At 50.1% G+C, this 20,203-nt stretch overlaps 1 protein-coding gene across 2 annotated transcripts; it reads right to left on the bottom strand.

The window, feature by feature from the left end:
• Positions 1 to 59: 59 nt before the first annotated feature.
• CDK4 (cyclin dependent kinase 4) lies at positions 60 to 19,903 on the bottom strand. 2 transcript variants are annotated; one of them, XM_077328961.1, is made up of 8 exons: positions 19,729 to 19,903; positions 15,372 to 15,625; positions 11,610 to 11,745; positions 11,302 to 11,469; positions 10,356 to 10,465; positions 6,787 to 6,837; positions 3,507 to 3,642; positions 60 to 923 (listed from the first exon to the last, which is right to left on the bottom strand). In XM_077328961.1, the coding sequence occupies exons 1-8, from the start codon at positions 19,894 to 19,896 to the stop codon at positions 831 to 833; spliced, it is 1,116 nt and encodes a 371-aa protein (XP_077185076.1). In that variant the 5' UTR covers positions 19,897 to 19,903; the 3' UTR covers positions 60 to 830. The 2 variants fall into 2 exon arrangements, with proteins under 2 accessions (XP_077185076.1, XP_077185077.1); XM_077328962.1 differs by lacking the exon at positions 19,729 to 19,903 and adding an exon at positions 19,591 to 19,718.
• Between the last annotated feature and the right edge of the window lie 300 nt (positions 19,904 to 20,203).

Genomic DNA, 20,203 nt, shown 5'->3' with positions numbered 1-20,203 from the left:
CCCACCCACCCCACCAAGGCGGCTTCTGTCAAACAGGGGAGGGGGAAAAAAAGACTCACTTGTATTTGCCTGGCCCCCCAAATCCGTATCATTTATTGAAGATCATCATCTTTAGAAGCATTTCTTTCTTTTTTAAAAAAAAGAGTGACTAGAATCAAAAACAGGAGGCGTGAATCACTATGCCAAGACACCCATCGATTCCGGAATGTCCTTGACCCGTCTTGGCTCTTGAAAACAGTTCTTAAAAAAAAAAAAAAAACTGTGAATATTGGTACAAAAATATCCTCTTGCTCCCATTTTTAGGGAGCTCCGTAACAAGTGAAGGCAGGTCTGAATGTCCAACGGTCAGCCACAGGAATGTGAAAAAGGCAGCAACATTATCGTGTAAACTCTTATAAAAGTGTTCTTTTAAAAAAAATATAAAGGCACCGGAGATACCTTTGGCAAAGTATCCACAGACGAGGTGAGTGAGGATTCCTCAAACTGGGCCCTACTACAAACAAACGGGACCATCAAGAACACCCGGCAGGGGGATCTCTACCCAGGCACATGAAATGTTTATGGCGTGGGCGGCACAGAGATATTATGAGATTCCCACCATTTCCGAGGTGGGACGGGTTTGGAACATTGCACTTCCCGCAAGACGCACTTTTTCTTAAATGCGCGCTCGCAACACTCGCTCCGGGCCCACCCTTAATTCCCAGCACAGCCAGGAGACTTGGAGACAGAACCCCTCAGTGTGGTACAATATTATCCTCACACACACACACACACACACACACACACAAGGGTCTTCCGTACAGTCTTTCTCCCACAAGTCTACACGGATGCTACCCATCCACGGCCCTTTTGTCTTGAAAGTATTCGTGATGCAGTGCTTGGAAGGCAGAGGTGCGCTTGTAAGGGTTGAAGGTCAGCATTTCCTAGAGAGACAAACGGGAAATTCATTAGAGGCGCATGTAAATATTGTCCGAGCCGGTCTGCCTCCAAAACCCGACCTGCGCAAGATCAACAAGCAACGGTAGGAAAACAGAACTTGCGGACAGACTTTGGTATGCGCTAAACTAACAGAAAGGAAACACGCTGTGCTTTTCCCACCACTGATTCCAGCAAGGCTTACCAATGCGCAACCCAATCTGTTGCTAACCCGAGTTCGTGAAAAAGAGCATTGCGCCACGTGCTCCTATGACTAAGGGTGTATTTGCACAGGGCATTATTCACTGCAGTTCTCAAAGGCAGCATGAACATGTGAAAGGTAAGCAGTCACTCGGCCCCCACATCCTGAATCACCAACCTTCATTTGCCTCTTCCCCACAGTGGCAAAAGGCCCCTCCCCCACCCCTCCCCGAAGACGGGCTGAGCCAGGAATGACTCGCCATGCCAGACAGAGGGTGGCTGATTGAACACAGCTTGTCTGCCATCCACAGCTTGGTAGTTGTGGTGGGGCAAGGCCAACAAGACACATCCCTAGACTGAACCACACAAGGAGGTCACATGATACCGGCTAGATGTCAGGGGGGGAAATCTTCACAATCAGAATAGTTCAGTAGTAGAATCAACTGCCTAAGGAGGTAGCGAGCTCCCCTCACTGGCAGTCTTTAAGCAGTGGTTAGACAGATACTTCTGGAAGCTTGAGGCTGATTCTGCATTGAGCAGAGGGCTGGACTAGATGGCTTGTATGGCCCCTTCCAACTCTATGATCCTATGATTCTAAGCAGCGGCTGGACAGATCCTTATCCTGGATGCTTTAGGCTGATCCTGCATTGAGCAGGGGGTTGGGCTAGATGGCTTGTCTGGCCCCTTCCAACTCTATGGTTCTACAATTCTAAGCAGCTGCATTCTGAATCTGACCAATGATTAACCAGCCAGTGTTGTCTACTCTGACGGACAGCAGTTCTCCAGGACCTCAAGGCAGAGGGTCCCATCACCTACTGCCTAGTTGTTTTAGGCAGAGATACTGCTAGGGATGAACCCGGGACCTTCGTCGTGCAAAGCAGGAGCTCTTCCACTGGGCCACAGCCCATCTTGACTCCTAATAACTTTGGCACAAATATTGATCCCAAAGGCATGTCTCCTACAAGCCACTCCGGCTAGCCTAAAAGCCAATATTAGAGGGAAGGGCTTTTTAAAGCTGTGCAGTACACTTTTAGATAACAGGGCGGAAGGAAGAAACCTCAGCAGCTTTCTTCCCTTCCACAAACGTTGCACGAGACTGCTGGACTGAATTTCTTCAATTGAATAATGCAGTTCATTTTAAAATGAAAACTCCCCACCCCCTCCCTGTAGTAGGGACAGGGAATGCACTGGGCATACTCACCCCACAGTCTCTCCTGCCAGTCAGATCAAGGGAGATTAATTTCTGATCGACAGGACTACAAGGAGAGCCTTGCCAGATCAGTCCAGTCCAGCATCCTGGGTCACACAGCGGCCAACCAGTTATTCTGGAAGGCCAGCATCAGGGTGTAGAAGCCAAGGACTTTCCCCTGTATTAAGAGGTTTAGTGCCACTGATGCTGGAGGTTCCCTTTAGTTGCCATGATTTGTAGCCACCAATAGACCTCTCCTCCACAAATTATCTAATCTCCTCTTAAAGCCATCTGTGCTTGTGGCTTTCGTTGCATCCGCTAGCAACGAATTCCACATTAAACCAGAAGCTTCAAGAAGGGGGCATGGCTCAGAGGCAGAGCATCTGTCTAGAATGCAGAAGGCCCCAGATTCAATCCCCGACATCCCCAGTTAAAGGATCTGGCAGGAGGTGATCCAAGAGACGCTGGCCCAAGACCCTGAAGAGCCATTCTGAGTAGAAGGTCCTGACTAGGATGGGCCAGAGGTCTGATTAGTACAAGGCAGTTTCATGGGTGCCCAAGGCCCATGCAGAGAAAATCCGTGCATAGAAGCCGCATCAAACAGCTGTACTACCATTAAACCCCTACCTGTATACATGCATAAAGATGGTCTATTAGACCGCCAAGCTCAGTACTACAAGAACCTTAGAAAATCCCTGCTGGATCAGACTAACAGTCCGTGCAGTCCAGCATCCTATCTCACACACTGGCCAGCCAATTACTATGGGAAACTGACAGCAGGAAGGATAAGCATCACAGAGATAGTGTGCCAAGCCCCAATGTCACTTCCTTGCACTGGTATGCAGAAGATTTCTGCTTCAAGATATAGAGGCAAGCATCCACTGATGGACCTCCATGAATTAGCCTACTCCACCTTTTCAGCCACTGACTGGCAATGACTCTCTTGGGGGACATGGGCAAAGGAAAGGTCTTTCCCCCCAATAACTGCCCATACGCAAGATCCCTCAACAAGAGATGAAGGGGATGAAGGCTGGAACTGACTGCACAGTAACCAGGTCATCTACCAGTAAGACAGAACACGCACCTCTTTGGCGGACACAATCCCATTTCCCTCCCCAATGCCATATCTGCAGCTAACAGGTCTTCAGCTTCCTTCCCCTCGAGTGCTGCTCTCCCTTTTCATCTCTTTCGGGGAACTCACCAAAAGCAGCTGGGCTCCCGGGAGTTCAATTTCCGGTACAAATTTCTCTACAGGCTGCGGGAGGCGGGCAGCAAAGGCACAGCGTGGCAGAGACACGTCCAGTGGCCAGTCTTCCTCAGACGGGAGCCCAATGAGACTGCAATCCAATGAGAACACATTAGCCGCACACTCTGGGGTTCCTGAGGGATGCTCATTTGTGGATGTTCGGCTAAAAAGGTCCCACGCTGGGGACACCAAATTCCCCGTCATGCAATCTAACCAGAATTCTTCTCTTGTAAGTCGAGAAGGGTTCCAATGCTGCTACCTGTCGGATGCATCTTTAGGGGCTGGAAAAAGCAAAATTGCAAATAGCTACTTGTGCGAGATGCGAACAAGAGCTGTTCGGCTCTCTTCGTTCTTCTTTCCGGCCCCACGTTTCCACATTGCTTTCTTCACCTCTTACAGAAAACACCAAAAGCAAAATGAATAGGTGCCTGAAGACAGTTTTGGGATGGTAAAGGTAAAGGTATCCCCTGTGCAAGCACCGAGTCATGTCTGACCCTTGGGGTGACGCCCTCTAGCGTTTTCATGGCAGACTCAATACGGGGTGGTTTGCCAGTGCCTTCCCCAGTCATTACCGTTTACCCCCCAGCAAGCTGGGTACTCATTTTACCGACCTCGGAAGGATGGAAGGCTGAGTCAACCTTGAGCCGGCTGCTGGGATCGAACTCCCAACCTCATGGGCAGACAGATTCAGACAGCATATCGCTGCCTTACCACTCTGCGCCACAAGGACGAGGGCTAAAGAACCGGATCTAGACAAATCAGGAGTGTCAATGGTGAGAGAGGTTTGACCTTCTGGATGGGGCTGCACTCCCTCTACGAGAGCAGGTTTGCAGCTTGGGGGTGTTTTTGGACTCAGGCTTACTGCTCAATGTGCAGAGAGCAGCGATGCCTTTCCCCCACTTTGGTGGGTGAGCCAGCTGCAAAAATTCCTGGGTGGGAAAGAACTTGTCACACTGGTGTATGGGCTGGGAGTAGCTATATTAGATTACCACACTGGGAAAATTGGAAATTTGGGGGAATACTGAAGAAAAACTCCAATGAAATATGTTCTCTTTCAGAATGAGAAAAAATGCTTTCAGAGGTGCATGAAGGAGACAGGAGAGTCCAAGATGTCTTTCTGCCCCTAGGATACCTAACTTTTACGGGACACCTAATTTTCATTGGAAGCCTGCATGGTGTAGCAGTTAGGAACAGCAGACTCTAGCCTGGAGAACGGAGTTTGATTCCACACTCCTCCTCTGCATGAAGGCAGTTGGGTGATCTTGGGCTAGTCACAGTTATTTTAGAACTGTTCTCCCAGAGCAGTTCTGTCAGAGCTCTTTCTGCCCCACCTCTCTCACAGGGTGTCTCTTGTGGGGAGAGGAAGCGAATGGTGTTGGAAGACACTTTGGGACTCCTTCAAATCGTGAAAGGTGGGATATAAAAAAAAAACAGCTCTTCTCCTCTTCCCCTCATGAGGGGAAGTGCACAGGGCTTTCATTGCTCTCCCAGGACTGCATGTCTTCTGCTGACCTTCAGACAAGACTCATGGCTGATCTTTTCATCTCTCCCTCAAACCACTATGACACATTTGCCCACAGACTGGCCTTGCTGCACGAGAAAACAGTTCGGGAGGAGATGAGGCAGAAACTTCACCAAAGCTCTGAAGGAAAACTGAAACTTCCACTGAGAACTGAGATCTCTCTAACCAGATAGCAACAATGAAGATACTTTACTAAGACAGCACAAGGGTGCATCCGCTTTCCGGTTTTCACTCACATACTGGGCATATTTGCAGTTTGGCTTACAGGAAACTAAGCCACATGTATCTTTTCAATTCCACAAATATATCAAATGTTGCTGTTTTATAGGTGAAATAGGCAGTGTATTCAAATGGGTAGCTGTGTTGGTCTGAAGTAGCAGGTGCTACTGGACTCTGATTTTATTAGGCAGTCTATATCAGGGATAAGAGCCTCTTGTGGCGCAGGGTGGTAAGGCAGCGACATGCTGTCTGAAGCTGTCTGCCCATGAGGTTGGGAGTTCGATCCCAGCAGCCGGCTCAAGGTTGACTCAGCCTTCCATCCTTCTGAGGTCGGTAAAATGAGTACCCAGCTTGCTGGGGGGTAAACGGTAATGACTGGGGAAGGCACTGGCAAACCACCCCGTATTGAGTCTGCCATGAAAACGCTAGAGGGCGTCACCCCAAGGGTCAGACATGACTCAGTGCTTGCACAGGGGATACCTTTACCTTTACCTTATATCAGGGGTGGTTAACCTGTGGTCCTCCAGGTATCCATGGACTACAATTCCCATGAGCCTCTGCCAGCATTTGCTGGCAGCTCATGGGAATTGTAGTCCATGAACATCTGGAGGACCACAGGCTGACTACCCCTGGTCTATATTATGTTGTTCAAGCAGTAAAATTAAGATTCAAATGAGTAGCCGTGTTGGTCTGAAGTAGCCCAATAAAATCAGAGTCCAGTAGCACCTTTGAGACTAGCAAAGATTTATTCAAGGCGTGAGATTTTGAGTGCAAGTTAGTCTGAGGAAGGGTGCTTGCACTCGAAAGCTCACGCCTTGAATACATCTTTGTTGGTTTTAAAGGTGCTACTGGACTCTGATTTTATTAAGCAGTAAAATTAGTTTGGATTTGATAGGACAGAATGTATTGATTTCTATCCCCCTCCCTCAACTTAAAAAAAAAACTTAGCCCCGCAATGGCTTTATCACTTCCTGAAATGACACATCTGCAGCCTTAGGTAGAACCGTTCGGAAGCAGCCGAGGAACTTTGTTTGCTCCTGGTGTCCCTGGCAAAGTGTAACCTGAGTTTCCCCACCTCTTTGGCTTGCCAGCACACCAATTATTTCACAGATAGGTGCTGCGTTCTCTGCTGCATTCTCTCCCCATTCCCCCTTTACATTTGGCATTTTGGTCAAAAAGGTTGCCTAACCCTGACTTAACACTTCTCTGCAATCATCAGCTGACTTCCCCCTGTGGCCTCTGGCCGGCTGGTTTTGTTTTCGGGTGGAAAGGTCAACTGAAAGGGAGTTTTTACAACCCAGATAGCGACACTTCCCCTTCCCTGACTCACAACCTACACAAGCCTTGGTTCAGAGCCCTCGTCAAGAGGCGAGTCACCCAAAGTGGGTCCAGGCGGTGCCGAGCAAGCCGGAAGAGCCGATTGGGTTTGGAAGGACAGACGGGCACACAAAGAGGCTGCCATCCCCTGGGACAAAGGAAGAGCATGGGACTCACTCAAAAATCTTGCCCAGCTGGTCAGCTTCGGAGTTGCCACAGAAGAGAGGCCTGTGGGGCACAAAGAGAACAGGGGTTACTGTGGCGGGATGATGCAGGCCCCACCTCCTAACCCAGGCCCGACAGCCACCCAGGCTGAAACTATGCAGGGGTTATTGAGAGGAAAACGGCTCCCGCAAAAGAACAAGGGACCCAGCCTGTAGGATTTCCCCATTCTTTCCTCCACGGAAGACTCAGAGGAAGTTTATTTAAAACCACAACTAAACCAGGAATAGAATCACCAAACAATATCTTTTTGTCAACTGTGAGCTCAGAAGTTAGACCACTTCAGGTGCCCACCTGAATATTTGGCTTTTTTTACAATGGAGCCAATAGAACAAGGGACTTCTTACCATCTGCAAAAAGCCAGTACCACCAGTAAAGAGGGGTGGGTGGGTGGCTGTTCCAGTAAAAGCTCTAGAACAGGGGTGGCCAAACTGTGGCTATCCAGATGTTGATGGACTACAATTCCGATAAGCTCATGGGAATTGTAGTCCTTGGACATCTGAAGGACCATAGTTTGGCCATGCCTGTTCTAGAACCTGCAGTCACTTCCCTGTCTAGACTTCTTTTGAATCATCCTGACCTCCTGGGAAGTAGGAAAAGAGACAAACGGGAGAACATAACACAACTCTGTTCCCTGTCTTCCCCGTCCTGGCTTTCTGCACTTGGAGGCCAAGATGGAGAACCAGGAAATGTTTATGAGAACCCGGCCTCTATGTCTGCAACCAACTTTTTAACAATGACTTCCCGCTAGCTGGAACTGGGCTTGTAAAAAAACAAATAAATTAGCTTCACTGCAACGGCCAGTATGGCTTACAATTCTCTAAGCAAGTGTGGGATAACCAAACTCTTGTACCGTTGTCATCTGATTGTTTGGTCAGCACATACCAAGGGGAGCTTTGGAAAAAAATAAAAACCCAACAACATGCCTTCTCACAGACCAGACCAAGGACACAAAACAAGGCCACAGTGTGATGTGGCCACCTTGAACAAAAGGATCCACTCAGCTGACAAAAATGCAGGGCCCTCAGAATAGACTTTCTCAACTTATTTACCATTGAGAACCCCCTGAAACCTTCTTCCGGCTTCAAGAAACCCCAGAAGTGGCGCAACCCTGCAGAATATGGTTGGGAAACATTGCTGTGTATACACCAAACCGGGGCCTGTTCCCTCCCTACTCTTCCAGGCCCACCACTGGCCATTTTGAGGGGGAAGATGGTCATATCACCAGATACACTTTAAAAATATATAAATTACTTAACTTACACCCATTTGGGAAACTTTTCCAGGGCCATCAAGAAAGCCCTGCCTTAGAGAGTCAGACCACGGTCACAAGCCAATAACAAACCAGGGTGACCCCACAGGTGCAAAAATGAGAGTATGACGGCATCACACATTTGGCTGCCGCAAGGACTGCGCGTTCTTCTGCCTTCAACGTCAGAACGTTGTGAAGGCATCACACGTTCCTTCAGTACAATCCTTGCCAACCTTTTTCGTGAATCATGATGATCCTGACAACAAAGGACACTTTGGGTGGATTCTTCCTCCACTGTCCAGCAGATGCAGCCAGAGAAAGAAAGAGAGCATTTTTAACATGCTTTGGGCAGAATCCCGCTCCTCAGCAGAAGGCCCCACATTGCCCATTCAGCCCGACACGTCTGCTTGATAACTGCAGGGTAAGGCAGACGGGCCCACTCCCACTCTCTTCCAGCCCCCACCTCCATTCTCTGCCTCCCAGATAGGCAGGGAGGGAGTGGGGAGTGGCTCTCTGGAAACCCAAGGTGGCAACTCTCTGTCTGATCTGTTGGCCTGCCAGATAAGCAGAACAGGAGCTCCAGGCAGGCCCAGCCCTAATCTATTGTCCCCCAGCTGTGTGGCTGACCTTGGTGAAGATGATTCACTAAACGGCAGAGGGAGACGGAAGGGGCACAGGCTGCTGAGGAGGTGCAAAAGCTTCTGGGGGGGGGGCAATATGTGGGACATCTTACAGGGGCCTGAAGGCAAAAAATCTGCCTCTGGCCATTACCCACACTAGCCCCTCTTAACCTTGCCTTTTATTTACATGGTATCCTGCTCGAGTCTAAGGATTCAAAAAGGAAAAACCTAAGGATGCGACGTATTTACACAAAATCCACCCCTCCTGGAGAAAAGCCTGTTCACCCAGACTTCCGGAAACATCCAAGTAACACTACAAATATTGCTACAGATTTTAGATTTCAGGTGGACAGCTGTGTTGGTCTGAAGCAGCAGAACGAAGCCTGAGTCTGGCAACACCTTTACGTTTTATTCATGCTTGAAGCTTTTGTATCGGAGGTGGTACACATCCCGCAAAAGTATATACCTTGAGTAAAACTCCATTGGCCTTCCGGATGTCACTGGACTCGAACTTCGTCATAGATTTTAATCGATGGGATAATAGGAGACGTTTATTAAATGTATTTATACCCTCCTTTTCTCAGCAACAGGGAATCTGAAGTGGCTTTCAACACTGTTCTCCTCTCCTCCATTTTATCCTCACTGCAACCCTGTGTGGCTGGTTAAACCAGCCTTTTTTAGTGTTGAGAAACCCCAGAAGTGGCATGATTGTGCAGAATATGGTTGGGAGGTATAGCTGTGTACATGCCCACCCAGGGCCCCTCCCTTTCCCACCCCCTCCAGGAACTATCATTGGCCATTTGGGGAGGGGGCCAGGTCAACATGACCAGAAATAGTCATATCACCTGATAAATGTTTAACAAATTTTAAAAATATATTAAAAATTAATTAACTCTCACCCATTGGGGAAACTCCTCCAGGATCGTCAAGAAACCCCAGGGTTATAAAACAAACAAACAAAAAAAGAACACCTGGTTAAAAAAGCCTGGCTTAAAAAGCCTTGGGTAAGCCTGACCCAAGGTCACCCAATAAGTGACCACAGAACACTGAGGATTCAAACCCAGATCTAGAAAATCCTTGTCTGCTGGGTTTGATTCATTGCTCCTCCACATGTAGCCAGCTGGGTGACCTTGTGCTAGTCACAGCCTGGATACAGCTGTTCTCACAGAGCAGTTCTGTCAGAACCCCACCTACCACACATGGTGTCTGTCATGGGGAGAAGAAGGGAAGGTGATTATAAGCCGCTTTGAGACTCCTTCAGGTAGTGAAAAGTGGGGTATAAAAAACGACTCTTCTTCGTAATTGTATTGCATTCCTGTTACAGAGCTTCCCAGCCTCTTTGCCACTTCAGACCTTTTAGCAACCTACACAAAATTTATTTCCCCACCACGCCCGTCCATCTTCTAGGGCAAGGGTGGCCAAACTGAGGCTCTCCAGATGTTCATGGACTACAATTCCCATGGGCTCCTGCCGGCAGGGCACCCTGCCAGCCGGGGCACATGGGAACTGTAGTCCATGAACATCTGGAGAACCAGTTGGGCCACACCCACTCCAGGACAAACCCATGATCTGTTCCACCAACATGGTCAGATGTACCAACAACCATCTTCACCCCAGGAGACCATCCCACATCCTCCCTATGCCACACTCACTTCCTTCGAAACATCTCTGCAAAGATGCAGCCAACACTCCACATGTCCACAGGACTTCCATAGGTTGACTGGAGCAGCACTTCTGGTGCACGATACCAGAGGGTAACCACCTGTGAAGGAAACAGACACAATAACTTTCAGGTGGAAAACACAATTCTTCTTCACTCCATCCGTCACAACACTCATCAATCTGCCCAGTCCAAGAAAGCAGGAACTCACGATCTGTGGAATTATGAGAAGGCCTCACCTCGAGATACAAACCTGAAACTATTCCAACATTTTAGAAATGAACACAGGATATGCATCTCAGAGATTCATTGGCCGTCTACTTGTTGTATGCATAATTGCTCTTCTTTCCCTGCTAGGCCAGCCTTGTAGCCTGTGACCAGGGAATGCCTTCTTATATAACCCACCCACAACTTAAGATTCTTGGGCGTCTCCTTTTGCACTGTTAGGAAGCACTGTTAAAAGCCAAATTCCCTGAGCCAGGCTTTCTCAACTAGGGTTTCATGAAACTGTGGGGTTTGATGGCTCTGGAAAGGTTTTCCGAATGGGTAAGAGTTAATTGATTTTTAATATATTTTTAAAATATGTTAAAACTATTATTGGGTGATATGACCATGTACGGTCATGTTGTCCCACCCACCCCCCTCCCAAAATGGCCAACGATAGGCCTGGAGGGGGTGGGAAGGGGAGGAGTCTGGTTGGGCATGTGCACAGCTATGCTTCCCAATCATATTCTCCACAATCATGACACCTCTGGCTTTTTCAAAGCCAGAAGATTATTTCAGGGGTTTCTCAACAGTAAAAAAGTTAAGAATGGCCCTAAGCCATTACCTCAGAAGTTTGAGAACTGATTTGCAGTGAACCATCAACAAGCAGGAGGAAACCGTGGATTAAAACAACCATCCAGGCTTATGGGTAGATCCAGACCAGGTAGACTTACCAGTGGTGTTAGAGCCATTTGGCAGCTGTAGATGCGAGCCAGGCCAAAGTCTGCCAGCTTGACCTGACCAGAACTGGTTACCAGGATGTTCTCGGGCTTGAGGTCACGATGAACGATGCAGTTTGCATGCAAGAATTCCAAGCCACTCAAAAACTGATGCATCATGTCCTGGATAAGGCAGAAAAGCATGCGGCATCGACAACCCACACATGCAACATCGCAGGGGGCCCGGATTCAGGTTCCTGCCCAGAAAACTGGTGCTCTCCCAAAACGGATCCAGGATGCCACCGAGAACCCAGAACAATTACCTTTATTGCCTCGGCGGGTAAACCTGGCGGGGGCGTTTTATCCAGGTACGCTCTCAGGTCCTGATCCACGTGTTCGAACACCAGCGTTACTTTGGTTTCACGCTCAGTCCGCGTTGTTGTGCAAACGTCCATTAGCCTAGACAGCAAAGAGGGGAGAAATGCTTTGTAAAAATTCCAGAGCCACAAGAAGGCTGCAATTCTCCAATCAGATCGGTACCATTAGGCACCGCCCTAACGAGGGGAACAGGTTGGAACCGTAACTGGTTGCAAGACCTGACAGTGTAAACTGAAACAAGAGTAGGAGATAATACGTAGGAGAGCAGCAGGGGGGACAGACCTAACTGGTACAGCTCCTGATCCGCATGCAGAAGGTTCCAGGTTCAACCCCGGCAGCTCCAGTTAACGGATTCGGCAGTGGGTGACGTGAAAGACCTAAGACCCTGGAGAGCCACTACCAATCTGGACAGTGGTGGTGGTGGTGGTATGACAGCAAGTCACAGCTGACTTATGGTGAGCCCAGGAGGTTTTCAAAGCGAAGGACGTTCAGAGGTAGTTTGCCATTGCCTGTCTCTGCGTTGCAACCCTGGTCTGCCTTGGCGGTCTCCCATCCAAGGACTAACCAGGGCTGACCCTGCTTAGCTTCCAAGATCTAACGAGATCAGACTGGGCCATCCAGGTCAGGAAGAGTCCATAATACCAACAGTCTAACTCAGGGTAAGGCAACCCATGTGCACGTTCACAGATCATCCCTGATCTTACCCCACCAGGCTGTTCTTTTGCTGCATGGGGTGCCATCTGTCATACGAATCACCTCCCAACTTGGTGTGGTGGTTAGGAGTGTGGACTTCTAATCTGGTGAGTCGGGTTCAATCCCCTGTTCCCTCACATACAACCAGCTTTGTGACCTTGGGCTAGTCACAGCACTGATAAAGCTGTTCTGACCGAGCAGTAATATCAGGGCTCTCTCAGCCTCACCCACCTCACAGGGTGTCTGTTGTGGGAAGAGGAAAGGGAAGGAGATTGGAAGCCACTTTGAGACTCCATTGGGTAGAGAAAAGTGGCATATAATTACCAACTTTTCTTCTGTTCCAGTGGCCCTTATTAATGCCCACTGCACATTATCCTGGCTCTGAAAATCACTTCCTAATCTATTCCAAATTCTCAGCACTACCCAGCTGTAAGCTGCATGTTATTCTCCACTGATGCTACAGACAGCCGGGTAGTATAACGAGTTCAGGTTAATCCCTGTTTGCAGGCCCTGGGGACAGAGGACCTAAGTTCTGATCTGGCTTCCCTGATAACATTGGGAGCGCTGCAGATTCTCCGTCACGAGGTTAGAACTAGCACAGGCCAGCTGCCAGCAAACTCTCTGCTTCTCTTGTTTTGCCCACTCAACAGAGCAGGCAGGATTCAGGGAGAGGAACAAACCTTGTACAGTTTGGTGTAGTGGTTAGGAGTGCGGACTTCTGATCTGGCATGCCATGTTCGATTCTGCGCTCCCCAACATGCAGCCAGCTGGGTGACCTTGGGCTCGCCACGGCTCTGATAAAGCTGTTCTGACTGAGCAGTGATATCAGGGCTCTCTCAGCCTCACCTACCCCACAGGGTGTCTGTTGTGGGGAGAGGAATGGGAAGGCGATTGTAAGCCGCTTTGAGCCTCCTTCGGGTAGGGAAAAGCGGCATATAGGAACCAACTCTTCTTCTTCTTCTACTGGAGAGGGTGATGGGTGGATGTGGGGACAATCCAGAGAAGGACAGCTGTGGTCTGGATGGCAAGTAAGTCTGCTACAGAAGGCCTGGAGCCATTTTAGAGATTGTTTTTTAGCTTTTCTAAGTGGTGGGGGGCCTAATGAGGACCAGGAAGGCTGTGCCCCTGTGATCTTTTGAAAAGTTAAAAACCAGGCTCTATAATGGCAGTGCCACCCTTGAAGGACTTGGGGGCGTGGCTATCTACTGGTTAGCTCCCTACCATTTACAAGGTCCGGAATCCCAGAAATACGAATTCACAGGGCTACTCTGTCTCCAAGCAGTTGCAGCAGCAGCAGACGCCACCACAGCCGTCCTCTGTCTTTGTCAGCCCAGTCTGTACATGATCTGACAGAATGGGGAAAAGCTGCAATACCTTTTTTGTGCCCTTGAAGGATTCTCATGTCGACGGACAGTGATGGGAATAACAGATCTATCCTAGCCATGGATGTGGATTGAGGAGGGGGTCCCTTAGGTCAGGGGTAGTCAACCTGTGGTCCTCCAGATGTCCATGGACTACAATTCCCATGAGCCCCTGCCAGCAAATGCTGGCAGGGGCTCATGGGAATTGTAGTCCATGGACATCTGGAGGACCACAGGTTGACTACCCCGGCCTTACATGCTCCTTCTTCTGCTGCGCACTGTACCTGTGTAGGTTTCTTTTCAGCCCCAGGCTGCTCCCAGCCACCCTCTTCCCGAGCTGGCAGAAAGAGAGATAAGGCAACTTTATGACATCTGCAGAATTCCATTTGACCCTTTCCCTCCTGTTGCTTTAGAAATCCCAGCCTGGCAGCAAAAAGGTCCGGCTTCTTCAAAGAGAAGTCTCCAACCTTATCTTTAATGAGAGCTATTTTGGAGTAATGCAATCAGCCCCCAAGCTCCTCCTGCCCTGGCATGTTCCCAAGTTTGCTCTGCCCCTATAAACAGAGCAGGGGACTACACAGACAGAAAAGGCCTGTTTGAAATAAACTAAGCACCGCCTCGAGCAGGTATTTCCCTGGGATTTCAATGGGCCACAGCAGCCAGAGTTGCCACAATCCATGAGCTACCTGTTGGCAGCTTCCATTCTAGAAGGTGGAAAGTCTGAATGAGAGAGAAGCCCAAAGGGGTGTATGAGCATCAAGATGGTTGGTTCTAAAGCTGTCCTCTCTGACCAGAATCTCTCCCCCCCCCCCCAAACACTTGAGTGAAACCTGCCATTCCACCAATGCGTGCCCAGATGCTCCAGGCTTCTTATGAGGAACTCTGCCCTCTATTCATGTGAACAGAAAAGTCATCATCGATTTACTGCTAAGTGTCTTCAGGATTTGGAAAATGGGAGAGAAGGACGCAGCCTGAGATAAGCACTTCCTGGACTTGATGGGCAGCAAGATTTCATCTTCAACACGAGGGCTTGATTTAAGCCATGTCACAGACCTGGATTGTTATTTCCAGGAATGCACCCCTACCATGGGAAAGCTCACATGCTGCAAGGAATGCACGACCCCCTTCCCAACAGGTCTGGGATTAAAAGGAGAGTTGTCTAGGGTCTGACCACTGCATGAAAACAGGATGGTGGGCCCAGTCAGCAATTTCCATTATGACCTCCCCCCCACTGGAAGTCACAGAGCCCAACAGTGGATTCTTGGGAGTCCATTTGCTTTGTCAACAAAGCATCTCTTACTGGAATTGAACAGGCAGCCCTGGCTTTCTTTCCCTTCCCTAGAGCAGGAGGTGCTTCAGAAGAACCCATGAAGGACCACCCATTCATTAATGGTTACACCCATCACAGAGAGATGCTTGGCTTGCAACACCCTGACATTTTGTGATTGGCCTTGGCCCACACGGGAGCCATTTTAGAATTGCCTTGCATGGCACCCATTTTAGGGTAGAAAGACTTTCCTGAGAATTGCTGAAGTGCCTTCAGACTCATCAAGAAAGGGGAGAACCCCGGACCATTACCGGTCTGATCTTTGTATGCCCTTATATTCCTCCCCTCCCAAGGTGCTCCGGGCTCACTGTTCCTCAGGCCCTCACCGTACAATGTTGGGATGGTCAAAGTTCTCCAGCCGTTTCAGCAGGGCCACCTCACGCACAGTCGACAGCGGCAGCCCGTTCTCGTTGCTTTGGACCCGAACGTTCTTGAGGGCCACGAACTTGCCGCTCTGCAGGTCTCGGGCCTTGAAGACGGTGCCGTAAGCCCCGATGCCGATCTCTGCCACTGGCTCGTACTGGTCCTGAACCCCCATGGCCATCTTGGCAGCCCCCCTCCTACCAAGTGGCCACAACGGCTTTTCCAAAAGATCAAGGGAAACAAAGGCAGACAGTTAGAAACCTGGCCTTTCCTCCTTGTGCTTCCACAGAGCGGCCTATTCTTCCATGTGGCACCCCCTCCCCCCATCCCGATAATGAAGCTCAAGTCCATCCACCTGGACTTAATAGAGACCTCGGTTTCCTGTCTCATTCCCAATGCTGATTTTTTTCATACCCATTGCACCTCTGCACAGCACACCTCATCCAACCATATGTCAATACACTGAATGACATTAGCATTTGTCTGCTAATGTCATTCAGCGTCTGAAATCACGGCAGACCCCAATAAATAGGGGAGATGGACTTGTGTTCTCGTTGGTGCTGAAAAAGTAACTCATGAAAGTGCAAGCCCTGCCATGAATTTTGATGGGCTTTAAGGTGCTACGGGATTCTTGTTCTTTTCTAATGCTGTAGACCAGGGGCAGTCAAACTGCGGCCCTTCAGATGTCCATGGACTACAATTCCCATGAACCCCTGCCAGTGAATGCTGGCAGGGGCTCATGGGAATTGTAGTCCATGGACATCTGGAGGGCCGCAGTTTGACTATCCCTGGTCTATAGACAAACACAGCTATTTATCTTGATCTACACCCCTCATGAAACCTACTGCCTCTTTTATATGTACCTGATGATCTATTTTTTAACCTCTCTCTTTACTTAAACGGAACCCAGAACAGCACACATAGGTCTCCTTTTGATCTTCACAACAACCCAGCAAGGTTGGTTAGGTGGAAAGATGGTGACTGGCCCAGGGCACCCAGTGAGCTTACTGGGAGAACAGAGGTACAACCTAGGCTAGATATCAGGAAAAAAAATTTCACAGAGTAGTTCAGCAGTGGAATAGGCTGCCTAAGGAGGTGGTGAGCTCCCCCTCACTGGCAGTCTTCAAGCAAAGGTTGGAATACACACTTTTCTTGGATGCTTTAGGCTGATCCTGCGTTGAGCATGGGTTTGGACTAGATGGCCTGTATGGCCCCTTCCAACTCTATGATTCTATGATTCTATAACCTGCAATCTGGATGGTGTGCAGCTATCAGTGGCTCACTCCGCCAGGAACTTGGGTGTTATCCTGGATACTTCCTTCCCAATGGAGGCTCAGATTACGATGGTAGCGTGGCTGGCCTTCTACCAACTTCACCAAGCCAAACCACTAGTTTGGCCCTGGAACAACTAGCCACAGTGATCCATGAAGCGGTCACCCTAGACTAGACTTTTGGAATTTGCTCTGTGCAGGCCTGTCCTTAGCCTTGATCAGGAAACTACAACTGGTCCAAAATGCAGTGTCCAGGATCCTCATAGCAACACCATGGAGGTCCCACATCTGGCCCATCCTCCAACAACTGCAGTAGCTACCAGTCGAATTCTGGATCAGACTAAAGGTTCTGGAAATCACCTTCAAAGCCATACTTGGTCAGGGCCCAGTGTACCTGAGGGACCGCCTTTCTGCCTATACCCCTCAAAAAGCGTTAAGCTCTGCCACCTCAAACTGGCTAGTGATCCCCGGCCCCAAAGAAACCCACTTGACCTCAACCAGGGCCAGAGCCTTCTCTGTCCTGGCCCTCATCTGGTGGAACGAGCTCCCTGAAGAGATTGGGGCCCTGATTATTGCTGCCAGCCAGGTGGCGGCTAGAGATCTCCTACTATTACAATCGATCTCTAGTTGACAGATCACTTCACTTGAAGAAAATGGCTATTTTGGAAGGTGAACTTTGCGGCCTTATACCTCACTGTAATTCTCCCAAATCCCGCCCCCTCCCAGGCTCCACCCCCAAAATCTCCAGGTATCTCCCAACACAGAACTGGCAACCCGAGCTACACTATCATTCATAATTGTGCAAAACCAGGGAACTTCCACTTTTCTGCATGACAAGCCCAAACCGACACCTCTGCATTTAACAGGTGTGGGACACGGATAAGCAACGGGAGCTCTATCCAACTCTCCAAAGCTTTGCTATCCTGCCCCTCGCATCCCCCCCCCCGCCCTGGTCCCACTGGATTCCGAAGAATCCCCATCCACACCAGCACCGCTGAGGCACATGCACAGACCAGGGCAAACTGTAATCCATTCCTGCCACTATAGAAATCTACAACTCCTTATCACTACCCCGATGGCACAAAAATCCAGTCATCCCCTGACTATCTTCCAGGTCAAATAGGGGATTCCAATACATCATAGTGACTGCATGGACAGAAAATACGGGACAATAACAAATCGAATGATAGAGGAGTCTGAAACCTGACTTTCCAGTAGCATCATTAACTCCGCGCTGCAAATCCAAATCCACCGCTACCATCTATCCGTCCCTCTGAAAACAAGACCCTCTGGAGTCCGTTGCAGGGCCTTTTCCCCTGTACCCCAAATAATGATTTCACCAGCTGGAATCGCACTGACTGAAGCCTACACTGCAGCCTCAGCTCCCTCTGTGTGTTCCCCCATCAGCCCAAAACAATCGCTCTTTGGAATACAAACTTTGCTCAGAGACTCCGATGAAAGCAATACGCCATTTCCTTAGCTTGGGTTTATTTTTGGGCCAGACAGCAGCAGCCTGAGCTCAGATTTTCCAAGACACTTTAGTACACTTTAGACAACGATCTGCACTCTTTCAACAGCCTCTAAGAGTTCATTTCAAAGTGGGTAGGCCTGCCAGCCCCGTTTCAGTGCAAGCAAACAGGAGTACTGTAAACAATAACAACGGTTATTCTAAAACAGGGGTAGTCAAACTGCGGCCCTCCAGATGTCCGTAGACTACAATTCCCATGAGCCCCTGCATTCGCTGGCAGGGGCTCATGGGAATTGTAGTCCATGGACATCTGGAGGGCTGCAGTTTGACTACCCTTGTTCTAAAATAAGGTGTTGCAGGGAGAGGGTTGTCACTGTACAGGAGAGAAAGGGTGAAATGTAGTTATTGTAAAGCTCAAATTTAAAACAAAACTAGACTGAAACAGAATTTGGGTTTTGTTTTGTTTTTTTGGTGCTCTGTAAGTCATGGGAATCACCAAGATGGGTGTCCAGAAGCAACACCACACCCACCGGGTACAGCTTTTGCCCAGCACGGTTTCTGGATAACTTGGAAAGTTTATTGTCTGGGCCAATTAAAAAATATATATATTCCTTGACAGCTGCCACCAGCGGAGCACAAGGATCTACTTAAGTTAAGCCCCGGCAGTCCCTTTGCGGCTGGCTCCGCCTCTTGTGGCGGCCATTATCACCGCTGCCCCCACGGGGCAAGATCTGCATTCAAAAATGAGCCGGCAGGCTCAAAAAGGTTGGGGAGCGCTTCGGCTCTAAGTGCTCGCAAAACCTGGCACTCCCGGAGTCCCCACCCCTTCCAAGTGTTAACTGACTAAGCTTAAATACTGAAGGGTCTCTGTCTCTCCCCCCCCCCCCAGCAGATCAGACTTTCACCCAGCGACCGTTCCCACTGCATATGCCATGCCCTCCTGCAGCCTGTTTGTTTCCATGCCTCCTACCTAAAATGCACAGCCAAGATCCGCTCCCTGCGTCGGGAGAAGTGGGCTCAGTCTAGTCCACGAGCGCTCTCGCTAGGCTCAAACATTTGCCCACAGTTTGCAGAGGACCCCACGGCTCCTCTTCCGAATAGCTCCCTAACAGCGCTAAGGCGACTCCCCCTTGCCTCCAGGACTCTCGCCTGTGCCCCGCACGCCCGCCCCCGAGAAGGACACCCCCGCGCAGCTCTCCCTAACAAAGCCCCTTGCAATGCAACGCTGCAGGCCCTCCCTAGGAACAGGACTCCGGGAGCACGCGCGCGCGCGCACCCCCCACCCCCAGCGCACATGCAAACCCGGCGGGGAGGGCGGCTCTCCTCCGCGATCCCCACGTTGCGCTCCGTTCCTCCTCCTCCTCTCCCCCCCCCCCAAAAAAAGCAGCCGCTTGCAAGAACTTTGCAACGATCCCCCCGCCCCCCTTCCAGGCCAACCCCAACCTCTTCGCGCGCAGCCTCCTCCAAAGTGGCCCCCTGGCCCCGGAGAAGAAAGAGACCCGGGAAGAAAGAGGCTCGCCTCGCCCGGGAGAACGAGCGAGCACGAGGCAACGGGCAGCCCCCCCTCCGGGCCGGACTCACCCGAGCAGCAGCAGCAAGAAGGACGGGGGGCTGCTCGCGCACAGCAGCCAGGCAGCCCGGGGAAGGGGGCGTGGCTGGAAGACCCGCCAAACCACCGAGAGGGGCGCGGCTAGAGTAGCCCTCGGAGCGGAAGCCGGGCGCCATGAGTCCTCCGGCCAGCCCCCGCATGGCATGGCATGGCTGGGAAGGGAGGGCTGACGAGGCGTCTTCGTTCTTGCAAAGCGCGATGGCTCAGGAAGCACGGGTTTTGTTAGAGCCTGCAATATCTCCTTCAAGGTGAAGGACAAAGGTAGAGTCCAGGGGCTCCTTGAAGACCAACCCATTTCTATCCAAGGGGTGAGCTCACCCCTTGGATAAAAAATGGGTTGGTCTTCAAGGTGCCCCTGGACTCTAGTTCTGCTGCTTCAGTGCAACAGGGTGACCCACTTGGATCTTTCTTCCAGGTGTGAGCTTCCTTGGGCAGGCCACTTCTTCA

The sequence above is a fragment of the Paroedura picta genome, chromosome 3, assembly GCF_049243985.1.
Source record: "Paroedura picta isolate Pp20150507F chromosome 3, Ppicta_v3.0, whole genome shotgun sequence".
Taxonomy (NCBI): Eukaryota; Metazoa; Chordata; class Lepidosauria; order Squamata; family Gekkonidae; genus Paroedura; species Paroedura picta.
The sequence above is the reverse complement of the archived record's forward strand: the minus strand, read 5'-3'. Positions and strand labels throughout refer to the sequence as shown.

Coding starts and splice junctions, on each gene's coding strand:
- CDK4 (XM_077328961.1), bottom strand. CDS start 19,896: ATGCGGGGGCTGGCCGGAGGACTCATGGCGCCCGGCTTCCGCTCCGAG. Junction 15,626..19,728: donor TTCTTGCTGCTGCTGCTCGG/GTGAGTCCGGCC, acceptor CTTTTGGAAAAG/CCGTTGTGGCCACTTGGTAG. Junction 10,466..11,301: donor AAATGGCTCTAACACCACTG/GTAAGTCTACCT, acceptor TTTCCTTCACAG/GTGGTTACCCTCTGGTATCG.